Source organism: Chinchilla lanigera, unplaced genomic scaffold, assembly GCF_000276665.1.
Source record: "Chinchilla lanigera isolate Chin_1 unplaced genomic scaffold, ChiLan1.0 scaffold00051, whole genome shotgun sequence".
Lineage (NCBI taxonomy): Eukaryota > Metazoa > Chordata > Mammalia > Rodentia > Chinchillidae > Chinchilla > Chinchilla lanigera.
The window spans coordinates 4,373,459-4,387,745 of record NW_004955452.1 but is presented as its reverse complement, the minus strand read 5'-3'; the positions used below and the strand labels follow the sequence as shown (position 1 = coordinate 4,387,745).

General features: G+C 45.5%; 1 protein-coding gene across 5 annotated transcripts in view; it reads right to left on the bottom strand.

The window, feature by feature from the left end:
- Positions 1-6,773: 6,773 nt before the first annotated feature.
- Positions 6,774-14,287, bottom strand: part of Ncmap (noncompact myelin associated protein) — a 45,562-nt gene continuing 38,048 nt past the window's right edge. For 4 of the 5 annotated variants that reach the window (XM_005394810.2, XM_005394811.2, XM_005394809.1 and 1 more), the window contains one exon: positions 11,881-13,502. In XM_005394810.2, the coding sequence (XP_005394867.1) occupies positions 13,358-13,502 (145 nt within the window). In that variant the 3' untranslated portion in view covers positions 11,881-13,357. Of the gene's footprint in view, positions 7,055-11,880; positions 13,503-14,287 lie in introns of those variants that run through there. The other variant, XR_262648.1, reaches the window with a different exon arrangement.

Genomic DNA, 14,287 nt, shown 5'->3' with positions numbered 1-14,287 from the left:
GTAGTCTTTTTTTTTTGATGGTACCTGGAATTGAACTCATGACCTCGCGCTTGCCAGGCAGGCACTATGCTGCTGAGCTGTATCCCCAGCCCGGTCCGCTGTAGTCTTGGTGGAGCCAGAAGATAGAGGAAGTTAAGCAAATAGGCCGCACCTCCCAAATAGTTGCCCTGCAGTACACTAAGAGTCAGGGTTTAAGTGAATTGACAAAGGGCCCAAATAATTAACTTCCGTGAACTGATTGTGGGGCCTAATGGCATGCAAAGGACGGAGAACAAGTCCCTGAACAAGTGGGAGAAGACTTGAAGTGAAACGCAAATGAAACAGCTTGCTTTCTCCACATCAAAGACTTACCCACCACCAGGGGCATCCCTGCTTTGTGTCACATACACAGGTACCAAAAACTATAAAAAGCCAGTGGAGCCAGGCCCCGAGGTGCAAGTCTCTGCTCCCAGCACTCGGGAGGCTGAGGCAGCGGCATTGCTGTGAATTCAAAGCCAGCCTGGACTACATAGCAAGACCCTGTCTCAAAAAACAAAACAGCGACAACAATAACAACCAAAGAATAAGAGGTGGGGCTGGGATATAGCTTGGAGGCATGCGTGCCTACCTGGCAAGCGAAAGAGAAAAAGCCAGTGGATTCTAACATCTATAGTGTCCACGGCTGGGGATGTAGCTCAGTGGCACAAGTGCCTGCCTAGCAAGCACAAGGTCCTGAGTTTGATTCCTGGTACCAAAAAAAAAAAAATCCAGAAAACAAATATAGTGTCCGGACTATGGAACACCTGCCTGACCAGTGGGGGGCATTTCCTTTTATTCTTTCTTTTTTTTTTTTTGAGACAGAGTCTCACTGCGTAGTTCCAGCTGGCCTTGAGTTCACTATGTAGCCCAGCCTGGCCTCCAACTTGTGATGATCCCCTTGCCTCAGCCTCCCAAGTGCTGAGATTACAGGTGTGTGCCACCATGCCTGGCCCTTTTATTCGTTCTGATAAACATGCATTTGGTCATTCCCCATCACTTGCCATTTGCTGTTTTCTCAGCTTCAATCTTCATTGCCCCAAAACAAGGACTCACGCGGTGGAGGGAGTTGGTTACACAGGGACCTCTCTCAGGGGCAGGGTGAGAAGTCCTGTGGGGCTAAAAGGTGTCCGAGGGGTAGGAGGAGGGGGCTGGTGCCTTCCCTTAGACTTCTCCATACCCTGCAACCCCCATGACTCCTTCAGAGTCAAAATGGTATCCATTTTTAAGGGTACAGCCAAACAGAGAGGCGGCTGCTTTCTGCAGGGTTTTCCCCTGGTGTGTTACTGGGCTCCACGGGGAGAGAGAGTCTAGGTCTGGGGCCCTTCAGATGGCATCTTGTGCAGGGGGATGCAGACCCGTCCTCAGAAACACCCTTTGTGAGACTCATTTGTACTACCTGCCAAATGTGTCTACAAAACTATACTGGTGGCTTCTTATTTATGCATTTTTCCTTAGAACTCTCCATACCTGGGGCTCCAACTGGCTACTTGAATTAACCCCTAAAACATCAGGGTGGAGTTCCCTGGGGTTCCAGCTACTTGAGAAAAGGTTAGGGTAGAACATGCTGGGGGGGTTCCAGCTAGCCCTTTGAGAAACAGTGAACTCTTAGGAGATCTGAGTGGTTGCCAGGCATGGTGGTGCACGCCTATAATCCCAGCACTCGGGAAGCTGAGGCAGGAGAATTGGATTTTTGCAAGTTCGGGGCCAGCCTGGGCTACAAAGTTAGCTCAAGGCCAGCCTGAACTGCACATTGAGACCCTGTCTCAAAAAGACCAAAAAAAAAAAAAAAAAAAAAAAAAAAAAAAAAAAAAAAAAAAAAAAAGAAAAGGAAAACAAAATACTTGACATAGTCTTAGAAGAAAACAAAGAATTTTTCTTATCCACAAACAGACTTAAAAGTATCCATTATGAGTATTAAAAAATGATGTCCATAACAAAAGATTTTATTTGTGTTTACAGAGGAAGTCAGTATCTATACACAGTTTGAAAGGTGAATTGAAAGCCCATAGTGGTTTAGGATCAGTGCTTGACCTACTGTACTATAAATGGTTCCCTCTCTAGAGCAGGGGTTTGGTCTTTTCTAGCTTTTTTTAGAGCTAGAAACACAGATGTTCAATAAATAGTTGCCAGTTTATTCACGAATAAAGGTTCTTTACAAATGAAAAAAGAGAAGATCAGATGGGAGTCCCACCCCACTGCATGTTGCATGTAGCCACCTGAGAAATGTACTCCTCTTATTTATCCTGAAAACAAAACTTTTGCTACTTTATTTAGGGTAATAGAGGTAGAAACCTCTTATTCAGCATGTAAGAGAAAAATGGAAAAATTTAGACAATTCTAAGTACAAGGATAGGGTCTGTTAGCTGGGTGTGGTGGCACACGCCTGTGATCCCAGCACTCCGGAGGCTGAGGCAGGAGGATCACTGTGAGTTCAAGGCCAGCCTGGGCTACATAGTGAGTTCAAGGCCAGCCTGAACTGCATAGTGAAACCCTGTCTCAAAAAAAAAAAATTATTTGGATCATTTGGAGGTCTTATGTCACATGCCCTAAATCATTTGGAGGTCTTATATCACATGCCCTATATCATTTGGAGGTTCCACTGAGATATTTGGATGGAGGTAAGAGTTTGCTTTTGTTCCGTAGATTGTGGATTATGACTTGCTTAATCAAAATTGTCATCCATAAATGCTTCCTATTCTTAACCTCCATTGTTCCTAGAATTCATTCTTCAATTTTAGAGGACATAAACTCATTCTATCAGACATCTAGCAAAATGGGGGAGTTATATTTCCCTTATATTATGGGAATCATTTGGAGGCCCTATATCATCCCTATAGCATATGCCCTGTATTAGAAAGGTGCACTGGGATGGCTCCCTGCGGTCTTAAGGAACAAGGCCCTGAGAAAGTCAATAACTTTTAGCTAGAGATAAGAGGCCATCAAGGGGAAAGCATAGATACGATTTTGCACACAAAAAAGTCCAGGCTGGAGGAGGTGGCTGTTTAGCCAGGAGATCAAAGTAGTAAGAGCTATTTTTTTTTAAAGAATGAGGAGGCTGAACAAAATATCTATAGGCATACTAAACTCTCAGTGTGACAGATGCAACCTGAATGATCTATTCCATAACTACATTAATAACAGGCTTTCTGGAAGCTCTTAACTGATTTGTACTTACAATGAGTGACTGAAAAGTGGAAAGGGAAGAAAGAAAAGGAGAAGTAAACTTGAAGTGGCCATGCAGGCCTCTCTAACAGAGTGGGGAAAACACAGGGGCCGTATGCATCCCCTTCCCCCTCCCTCATGGTGAGACACACTAGGGAACCATTCCCAAAAGCATGAGAAAACTTCCTGAGTCCCGCAGCTTCTGTTCATTTTTACCACTCTCTAGCTCCCTGCCTTTTCCCGACAGTCAGCTGAAGAACAGTATCATAATTCAGGCTTTAGAATTAGAAAAAAAGTTAAAGCATTTGAACCCTCCAACAGATGAAAGCCCAAGTGGGAGAGACGGGACAGGAAGGGAGGGGATCAGGGCCCTGATGTGGTAGTGCACTCCTGGAATCCCAGTACTTGGGAGGCTGAGGCAGGAGGATCACAGCGAGTTCAAGGCCAACATGAACTGCATAGTGAGAGCCTATCTCAAACAATGAAAACAAAAACAAAATAAGGAGATCCAGGCCCTCCTAGGAGAGAGAGAAGGAAAAAAAGAAAAGTGAAGCTGTGAACTCCTGTTACTGGGTAGCTACTTCTAAAGGTGGCTCACCAATTAAACATTGTGGGATTTTGTGGTACTCACGTCACCTGGAGTTAGTTTCCAGGTTTTTCTCATCTGAAACAAAGAATTAGACAAAACGTGCTAAAAATGGCAGCAAAGTTTATTTGAAAAAGGAAAATTGAAACGTGAAGAAGAAACTGGCTCTGTGGAGTGAGTTTAGCCAGAGGAAAAAGCAAGATAAAAGTATGCCTGGGGAAAGTAGGATGGGGTGTCCTGAGGAAAGCCGCGACAGGCTCTTTCTGGAGTCTGTGGCCTTTTCTGCCGTTCAAATCTTTTTTTTTTTTTTTTTTTTTCCGGTACCGGGAACCGAACTCACGACCTTGCGCTTGCCAGGCAGGCGCTTTGCCGCTGAGCTAAATCCCCAGCCCCCTGCCGTTCAAATCTTGAGTAAACTTGCAAGAACTTCTACATACAGGTCCTGAGAAGTGGTGCTGGTATGCTATGCCTCGGGCTGACGTCAGGTCTAGGCCGTCCTACTGAAAACCTGCTGGAGTTCTCAGTGACAAGTCCATGTGTACAGGTTTGGTTTTGCTTGTGTCCGGGATTTTTTTTTTTTTTTTTTTTTTTTTGTCTTTTTGAGATAGGGTCTTGCTATGCAGTTCAGGCTGGCCTTGAGCTCACTTTGTAGCCCAGGCTGGCCTCGAACTCATAACAATCCTCCTGCCTCAGCCTCCCAGTGCTGGGGTACAGGCATGCACAACCACACCTGGCTGTTGTTGTTTGTTTGTCTTTGGTTTTTTCACACAGGGTCTCACTAATGTAGTTTAGTCTGAATTTTAGTCTTGAACTCACTATGTAGACCAGGAAGACTCACTATGAAGACCTCAAACTTGTGGTGATCCTCCTATCTCAGCTTCCTGAATGCTGACGACAGAAGAGATTAGGGCATGGCAAAACTGTCTGGGGAAGTAAGTGCGACCTGTTAATTACAAGACCCTGGAACACATGCGAGAACAGTTCCCAAAGCGCTGCACCTGGACTTCTCCTGAGAATTTGAGCGTGTTTTCAATAGGATGGCCTAGGCCTGAGGTCAGCCTGAGACCTGAGATCCCAGCAGCACAGCTGAGGACCTGTATGTAAAAGTTTTTGCCCGTTTCCTTGAGATTTGGACATTATAAAAGGAACACAGACCTCAAGAAGAGAGCTTGCTATCCCAGCTTTCCTCAGGATGGCCCGCCCTCCCTGCTCCAGCATGTACTTTTATCTTGCTTTTTCTTCTTTTCCTCAGGCCAGTCTCACTCTGCAGAACCAGTTCCTCCCTCATTCTTGACTTTTTTTCAAGTAAATTTGGCCACTGCTTTTTGCTCATTTTATCCAATTCTTTGTTCAAGACAAGAAGAACCTGGAATCTAACTCCTGAAGGAGACACGAGCCACTTTTAGAAGGAGTTACACGACAACACACTGGGATGACAGCCGTGCACCGGCTCTGGCGTCCCTTGATTTTACAGGATCAGCATAGCATTGTTCGGCTGGGCTTGGTGGCGCCTGCCTGTAATCCCAGCACTTGGGAGGCTGAGGCAGGAGGATTCTTGGGAGTTAGAGACCAGCCTGGGGTACAAAGTGAGCTCAAGGCCAGCCTGAACTGCATAATGAGACCCTGTCTCAAAACAAAACAAAACAAAACAAAAAACAAACAAAAAACCATAGCATTGTTCAGAGGCAAGTGTAGACACTGGGAGAGTTCTTAGGAGGCTATCACGCTATAGGCAGAAGTGACAGTGATTTAAGGAAAGAGGGGCAGTATTTGAAGAGGCTACCCCCTCCCCGAGCTCTCTCCACCACCAGCCCCCCCCAACCTGGGCATTCCCCACCCTGAGTTTTCCACCCCACCTGGGAGGAAGGGGTAGCACAAGCAAAACCAGTAGGACCCTCCTGTCCTTTATTGTGCAGAGCAAACTGCCTATTTATTTACAAGCCCTATAGTTCAAAGCCATAAATACTCATATCATCAATGATTTTTTCAAAATCTTTTCACTCCCAGTGGGAGTGTAAAGCTGGAAAAAATTGTTGTATTTCTCTGAGATCAGTTAAAGCACAATGTAAGAGCATTGGGGCCCAGGAGAAATTCATTTGAGAGATGAAATGGGAACCAGGAAGGAACTGTCCGCGATAATGCTCAGGCTGTAATCAGACAAAGAAGATTTTTTAACTCCAGTGACCTGAAGGTCGGTCTCATCTCTGCTACCTGCTTCTCATAAATGTGGAGTCGCTGGAGTCCGAGTCTGGGATATGCAGTTGTATCTGCTGAGCCCCAGCTCTTTGCGTGTGTGCCAGGAAATTCTCTGAGGAAGGGATGGTGTCCCAGGACAAAGGGACAAAGGGCTACAGAGCTGAGACAATGGCTCTGCTGTGTGCTCCCACCCAGTGGGCCTGAGACGATTCCTGGAGACATTTTTGTTGGGTTACTGTACACCCACAAATAGCTACCGAAAAAAAGGAAAAGAACAAAAACTTGACAATCAGAGGGCTATTTAGAGCAGGCATTTCAAAACTAACAGATGCACAGAAGCGCCTGCTACTTCTTGCGATAGACTCCAAATTGTTCTCCCTGCCTCCAGTCTCTCCCACACCAATACACACTGCACACTGTGGCAGCATTTATTTCCTGAGAGCACAGATCTGGTCTCGTCATTTCCCTGCTCAAGCACTTGCAGTGGCTCCCTATTGCTTTAAAGTAGCTGAGCATTGGAAGTCCTTCTGATATAGGAGAGATATAACTCCCAACCTGCTAGATGTCAGATGTACCACGTTCATGTCCTCTGAAATCAAAGAATGAATCCCAAGGAACAGTGGAGGTTAAGAGTGGGAAAGAGCCAGGCGTGGTGGCACACACCTGTAATCCCAACACTTGGGAGGCTGAGGCAGGAGGATCACTGTGAGTTCGAGGCCACAATGTGTTGCATAGTGAGTTCAAAGCCGTCCTGGACTACATAGTGAGATCCTGTCTCAAAGAAGAGGAGAAAAAGAAAGGAGTAGGAAAGATTTATTGAGTGATAGCTTCTCCAAATATGTTTTATAAAGCAAAATCATGAGGTGAGTACAAAATTGCAAGATGGATACAAAGTGGGTCAAACTATAATCAACCAATAAGAGTACAGGTATACTGAGCCAGTATTGATCCCACAAGGAAGTGAAGCAGGTAGCCAGGGTGCATAGCTGACATCATTAATCCGGGCTTATCTATGACTTCTGAAACAGGACCATTTTGAGGAAGGGATGAGTCCGGGTGCTCTGGTCGTCCATCCGGGTGTCTGGTGAATATCTGGAATTGATGGACAGGGTGGGACCAATGACAGCACAATATCAAGTTTCCATTCATCCCTTAGGGAAGTATGCAAGTCTGGCCATTGTGACTTCATCTCATGGCCTTACCTTCCTCATTTTTTGTCTTTTTTTTTTTTTTTTTGAGACAGGGTCTCGCTATGCAGTTCAGGCTGACCTTGAGCTCACTTTGTAGCCCAGGCTGGCCTTGAACTTGCAACGATCCTCCTGCCTCAGCCTCCCAAGTGCTGGGATTACAGGCGTGCGCCACCACGTCTGGCTCAGACCATTAAATCTTACAAACATAGATGTTAAAACCCTCAGCAGAATACTGCTAACAGAGGCCAACAATATATAAAAGAAAATTTACAAAGCCAGGTGTGGTGACATATGTCTGTAATTCCACCACTCAGGAGGCTGAGGCAGGAAGATTGAGACAAATTTGAGGACAGCTTGAACTACACAGTGATACCCTGTCTCAAAAACAAACAAGCAAACAAACAAACAAACAAACCAAAAAACCAAAAAAAACTTACTCCAGAACTAAGTGGGATTTATCCCTGAAATGCAAAAGTGGTTTAACATATGAAAATCAACCAGTGCAATATATCATATTAGAAGAATCAAAGCAAAAGCCATGTGATTATCTTCTTCACAAATGCAGAAAAAGCATCCCACAAAATCCAATGCCCTTTCCTGATAAAAATAAAAACAAAAACATTTAACTAGGAATAGAATCAAACTTCAACTGAATAAAGGCCACTTGCCAGGCGTGGTGGTGCACCCCTGTAATTCCAGCACTCAGGAGGCTAATGCAGGAGGATCATTGCAAGTTCGAGACCAGCCTGGGCTAGAAAGTGAGCTCATTAGAAACTGACCATCCTGAACTGCATGGTGAGACCTTGTCTCAAAAAGACAAAAAACAAACAAACAAAGAAACTGAATAAAGGCTGCTTGTGGAAAACTCAGAGATAATATTACACTTAATAGTGAAAGACTGTTGCTTTCTCCTGAAATCAAGAAAAAGACAAAGATGATTGTTCTCAGCACTTCTGTTCAACACAGTACTGGAAGTTATAGGCAGACAAATTAAACAAAGAAAAGAAAACAGGGTATCCAAATTATAAAAGAAGTAACTGCTGGGCATGGTGACACATGCCTGCAATCCCAGCCCTGGGGGTTGGGGTCTGTGGCAGGAAGATCATTCTGAGTTTAAGGCCAGCCTGGGTTGCAAAGTGAGCTCAAGCCCAGCCTGAACTGCATAGCGAGATCCTGTCTCAAAAACACACACACACACACATACACACACACACACAAAGAAAATGTGATAATGACATGGGAATAGTACTATAGATCAATAGAACAGAAGAACTCAGGGTGATGTACGTTGGTAGAAGTCAGGATGGTGGTTACCCTTTGGGGGCAGACAGGGCAGGAGGAGGAAGAGGGAGGCCTCTGAGGTAGAGAAATGTTTTATTTCTTTATCTTTATGCTGGTTACATGGGTGTGATCAGTTTGAGAAAAAGTTTTAAGCTATCAATATTTTCAAGCTCTGTGTGTGGTCGTGTTAAACTTTGATATAAAAAAACTTTACTTAAAAAAATCCTATGTATTCTCCCAGTCTCTTTGTAAATGCCTCTTTATTAACATTCACAGAGTCCCAAAGTCTCTGGGGTACTTGTAATTGAAGGCAACTCTACTTTCTCTGACTCCACAGCACTTTGGTGACATAATCCTTTGGTGACATAGTCTTACCTAGAAATATTTGTGGGGCTGGGGATATAGCTCAGTGGCACAAGTGCCTGCCTGGCAAGCACAAGGTCCTGAGATTGATTCCTGGTACCAAAAAAAGAAAGAAAGAAAGAAAGAAAGAATAGAAAAGAAACATTTGTATGGAAATAGCAATAGTAATGAGACCTCATTACAGTTTCAGCCACTTCCCGGGTGGGTTACCATGAACTAATCCCCCACAGCCATAAGGTTCTCTGCTACACATAGCAGGACATGATTTTGCTGATTTAAGCAGAATAGGGGGTCAGCAGTCCTTGGCATTGCCAGAAAACTAGAGCCAGGCTACAAGTATGCTTCTAGGTACACTGCCTAAAATCATATGGCACTAAAATCATGCCTAAAATCACAAGGCAGTAGCCTCATACTAATGCCATGCTGTTGTTGTAGAGCATATCTCACAGATCCCACTCCATGAACAGTTCATAATGATGCTGTCTGTATGGCATTGCTGCTTCTTGAAATGAAGGTGCCACACACCTGCCACCATGGCATATTCTGCCCAGAACCTGTCTTTTTACGTCATTGGGTTTTATTTTTTATTTTTTTATTTTTTATTTTTTTGTTTTTTCTCTGGTACCGGGAACCAAACTCATGACCTTGCGCTTGCCAGGCAGGCGCTTTTGCCGCTGAGCTAAATCCCCAGCCCCGTCATTGGGTTTTAGATTGAACCACCATGGTAAGAGTGATTAGTAGAGCATAGGTCATGTGCCTTTATCTTAGCTGCAAGGGAGTCTGAGAAGGTGAGTATATGGCCTTTTTTTTTTTGGTTTAAGTTTTTATAGCGTAAGGCGATCTTGCTTCTTTTTGGTTTTCGAGGGAGGGTCTCACTATGTAGTGCAGGCTGGCCCTGAACTCACAGCAATCCTTCTGCCTCAGTCTCCTGAGTGCTGGGATTACAGGTGTGTGCCACACCTGGCAGTCTTGATTCTTGAAGTAGAGGATTCCCCAAACATCATGGAAGTGGTCACCAAAAGAACAAAAACTGTCCACTGCACCACCAAGGGCAGTGACCTCCCTAAGCCTGTTTCCTCACTCATAAAGTAAGCCTGTTTCCTCACTCATAAAGTAGAGACAGTGATGGTTCCTACCAATGGGAGTTATAAAGGATCAAAGGAGCTCTTGGGTATAAAGGGCCTATCATATGCCTGGCAGGGTAGGAACTTCCTTGTACTTTATAATAAATATCATTACTGGTAATTGGAAGTTCATTCTCCTATGGTCCCAGAGCTCCCCACACCTTGACATCTCAGCGTCTCACGATTAACTGCAGGCTGTGGAAGTAGCCTCCCTTTGTCATATTTGAGCAAGTGGAGAAGGTTTCTAACTCACAGAGAGGTCTGCTGGCAGCATCTCACCTTGGCCCTCAGCCTTCAGAAATAACACAGGGGCCGGGGATATAGCTCAGTGGCATAAGTGCCTGCCTGGCAAGTACAAGGTCCTGAGTTCGACTCCTGGTACAAAACCCCCCCAAAAACCAAACAAACAAACAAACAAAAATAGTGTGCACAGAGACGCAGGGTATCCCACAGGGCCTAGTTAAGTTGTTGGGGAAAGGAGCTATTTAGAAGAGGTATTTGTTAGACGGGCGTGGTGGCACATGCTTGTAATCCCAGCACTCGGGAGGCTGAGGCAGGAGGATCATGGCAAGTTTGAGACCAGCCTGGGCTACAAAGTGAGCTCAAGGCCAGCCTGAACTGTATAGTAAGACTGTCTCAAAAGAAAAAAAGAAGAGGTATTTATTAGCTCTAAATTATAGTTGAAATCAATGCCACACACGTCTGATTTAAGCCTTTTATTTTTAAACATTTTTCTGTAAGTGTTTAATATCTTTCATTGATTCAGTGGCCAAATGAGGGAGCATCTGCTCAGTTAAGAAAGGCACCTGGTCAGAAACAGAATGCATAAGGGGCTGGGGACTTAGCTCAGAGGCACAGCACCTGCCTGGGCAAGCTCGAGGTCGTGAGTTCGATTCCCAGTAACAGGAAAAAAAACAAACCAAGAAACAAAATGCACAGCTGCGTTATAGAACCCCTGCCATAATCATCTCCTGCAGCACAGGGGCCTGTCTGCACACGATTAGCAGCACCTCAGCTGTCACATAAGAGCCCTGCCAGGGTGTTTGTGGAGTTGCCTTCTTTAGTGAAAAATGAGATACAAATACTCCATTATTTGCCTCCAGGAACAGTCCACTATGAGCAAAGAAGTCTAGAACATTCCAGACAATTTTAGAAAAAAGGATAAAAGCAGAAAATGTCTAGGGGAACGTATATGTTGGGAGGGTTGAGCCTTCAAAGAAACAAATTTGTCCTGGTTTCCACCCCTTTCCCCTTGGGCCTAAGCAGTAGGTGAGGCAGGAATCAAGCTCAGGATGGCTGAGAAATGGTCCCTTTGGCCCTGATCATAGAAGCCCAAAGGATGTCACCAGAGCAGCTTCACCCCCATACTTTCAGTTTGGAAGCCAGATTGCTGAGCTCCACACAAACCATGGACAAAGCTGTTTTTTTTTTTTTTTTTCTTTTTGTCTTTTTGAGACAGGGTCATGCTATGCAGTTCAGGCTGGCCCTGAGCTCATTTTGTAGCCCAGGCTGGTCTCGAACTTGCAATGATCCTCCTGCCTCAGCCTCCCGAGTGCTGGGATTACAGGAGTGCGCCACCACACCGGCCAAAGCTGTTTTTTGGTTCAGTTTACAAAGGAATTTGTGCTTTTTAAACCCAGGATGGGGCTGGGGATTTAGCTCAGCGGCAAAGCGCCTGCCTGGCAAGCACAAGGTTGTGAGTTTGGTTCCCGGTACAGGAGAAAAACCAAAAAACCAAAAAATAAAAAAAAATAAAAAATAAAGAGAGTTGTCTACACAGAAAAAAAATTGACAGGAAAAAGAATTAAAAACAAACAAACAAACAAAAACAAAACAAAACAAAAAAAAAAACAGGATGGCGGGGAAGAGTAATGTAAAGGGGAAACCTGGTTGTGTCCTGGTTTTGCAGCTTACCAGCTGTGGGTGTGACTCTGGGAAAGAACTTATTCTTTCTGATTTGAAAATTCTCCTCTGTGAGTGGGAAATAACACCTCCCAGGGCTATTGGAAAAATTAAATCCTATAAGATAACTGATGCAAAAATACCTTTCAGAGTGCATGGTACTTGGAGGAAATTTAAGCGTAGAAGGAAGAAAAGATGGAAGAGGAGGAGGAAGGGCGAATTTCCTAGTATTTCTCCAAAGCTATTCAAGGGAGTTTTGTTTCATTTAATTTTTTTCTTAGTAGTGGGGATTGAACCCAGGGTCTCTGCATAATGCCTGTTATTTACTAAGCATCTCCTGGGCACCAGGCACTGCATTCAAGCTGCTTGTGCAGCCCTTGACTCAGAACAACCCAGGGAGGCCAGTACTGCCCTTTCCACTTCGTGGTTATTAGGAAACCAAACATGGAAAGGTTGAGTCACTTTGCCAAGGCCACACACCAGAGAGCAGGGCTTGAGGGCAAGTCTTCTTAATTACAAAATGTTTCCCCTTATCTGGAGATTGTTCTCCAGCCTAGCTCTCTACAGAGAAATGGTCTGGGAATGTGCTGCTGCAGATATTGTCTAGAGTCTCTTCTTGGTGCCCAGAAAGAGCAGAGGTAAAGAGCTGCAATGTACAGTATTTTTTTTCTGCTAGTACCGGGAATCGAACTCAGGACCTTGCGCTTGCTAGGCAGGCGCTTGTGCCACTGAGTTATATCCTCAGCCTAAGAGCTGCAATGTAATCATCTCCAAATATGGGTCCTGGAAGGTAAAGGGTTAGCAAGACCGTAAGGGCCTGCCCAGCTACCAGGATTGGTCAAGGCCTCGGACAATGCAACAAGCTCTAGGTCACCCTGTGCCTTCTACTGATTCTTTACTAGCAGAAATCTCTTGGGTCCACTTTTCTTGTAACTTTTCCTAAAGGAAGGGAACTGTGTTGAGCAATCACTGGTTATCCCGGAGTGGAAGAGGTTACAAATTAACAAGCTGGCTTTCTGGTTAGTCCAAGTTAGCTCCCCTGCCCCCGATGATGACGGGGTGGAGGGTGGAGTAGTTTACTCTGCAAAGCTGTGGATCTGGCACTGAGTCTAAGACGAGCCCAGTGGCAGAGCCTGGGCAACACTCTTAGCAGCATCCCCTGACCCCCGACTCCCGACCAAAAGAGTCAGGGCTATATGTCTGTCCATCTGTCTGCAAGCGGGTCTGTCTGTCTAGCTCCAGCCTTTGTGAGGAGACAGCCCGACCGACTTGAGTGGATTCCCAGCAGAGCTCTTTCTCATCTGATGGTAAAATAACGTCCCACAGCTTTCTGACAGGGTGACAGCGGAGACGAGGACACAGCCAGGGTGAGCCAGGGCGGGGTAAGGTTAAGGAAGCAGCAGGGATTGTGTGAAAGATGCTCTGTCGGCCTGACCGGAAGGAACTCATAGTGAAGCTGCCAGAGAAGTGTGCTTCCGGTCTGCACTCTGGAGAAAGCTCTTTGGACAGGGGCACAGATGGCGGCGGGACAGGGGTCACCGAGTCTCCGAGTGGAGGTCAGCAGGGTTGAAGGTCACAGCTGCAGGCTGTTGGCTGCCGTTGCTGTTTGGGTCCACGGCAGCAGGAGGAGCAACTGGCTTGGGGCCCTTGGGCTCCAGCTCCCGCCGCATCCGCATTTTCCTGCAACGACACAGACACAGCGGGCTGAGTCTTCCCCCTTACACACCACGGGGACGGGCCCTGTGTGTCAAGGCGATGGATGCAGATCACCTTGAACTCACATCGCTTAATCGCCAGCCCCAGGATTGTTTGTGTGTGTGGGGTCTTTTTGAGGCAGGGTCTCGCTATGCAGTTCAGGCTGGCCTTGAGCTCACTTGGTAGCCCAGGCTGGTCTGGAACTCCCCATGATCCTCCTGCCTCAGCCTCCTGAGTGCTGGGATTACAGGCGTACGCCACCACATCCAGTTGTCAGCCCCAGGATTTTACCACGGGCAGGGACCTTGGACACCAACTAACCTGACCGTGCCTTTTTTGTTTAGCTTAGATTAGATACTTTTATGTGTTCCTATTAAGGACAGCGTCAGAGAAGTGGCTATTCTCAAGACACAATGAAAATATTACAGCACACATTTCCCGTTCAAAGCTTCAACGTGAGTTGAATTTTGTAGGATCATTGTTCATTGCTAGATTTACTGCTGGAAATATTTAACAACTGGGATGAGACTGTGCTTAAAACACGTCTGCTGCCTTCATCTCACAGGCCGTGAAATTCAGTCACTAACAACAGTCATGACGCTAGTGTCTCCATGATATTTCGCCTTATTGCCAATTCTTTTTAAAGGACTTCAAATTCTCAGAGAAGTTGCACAAATAGTACAGTTAATACCCCCAAATCCTTCACTGAGCAAGTCACCAAATTAACGGTTCTCTTGTTCTCACTCCCGCTTCATTCATGGCTTTGTTGA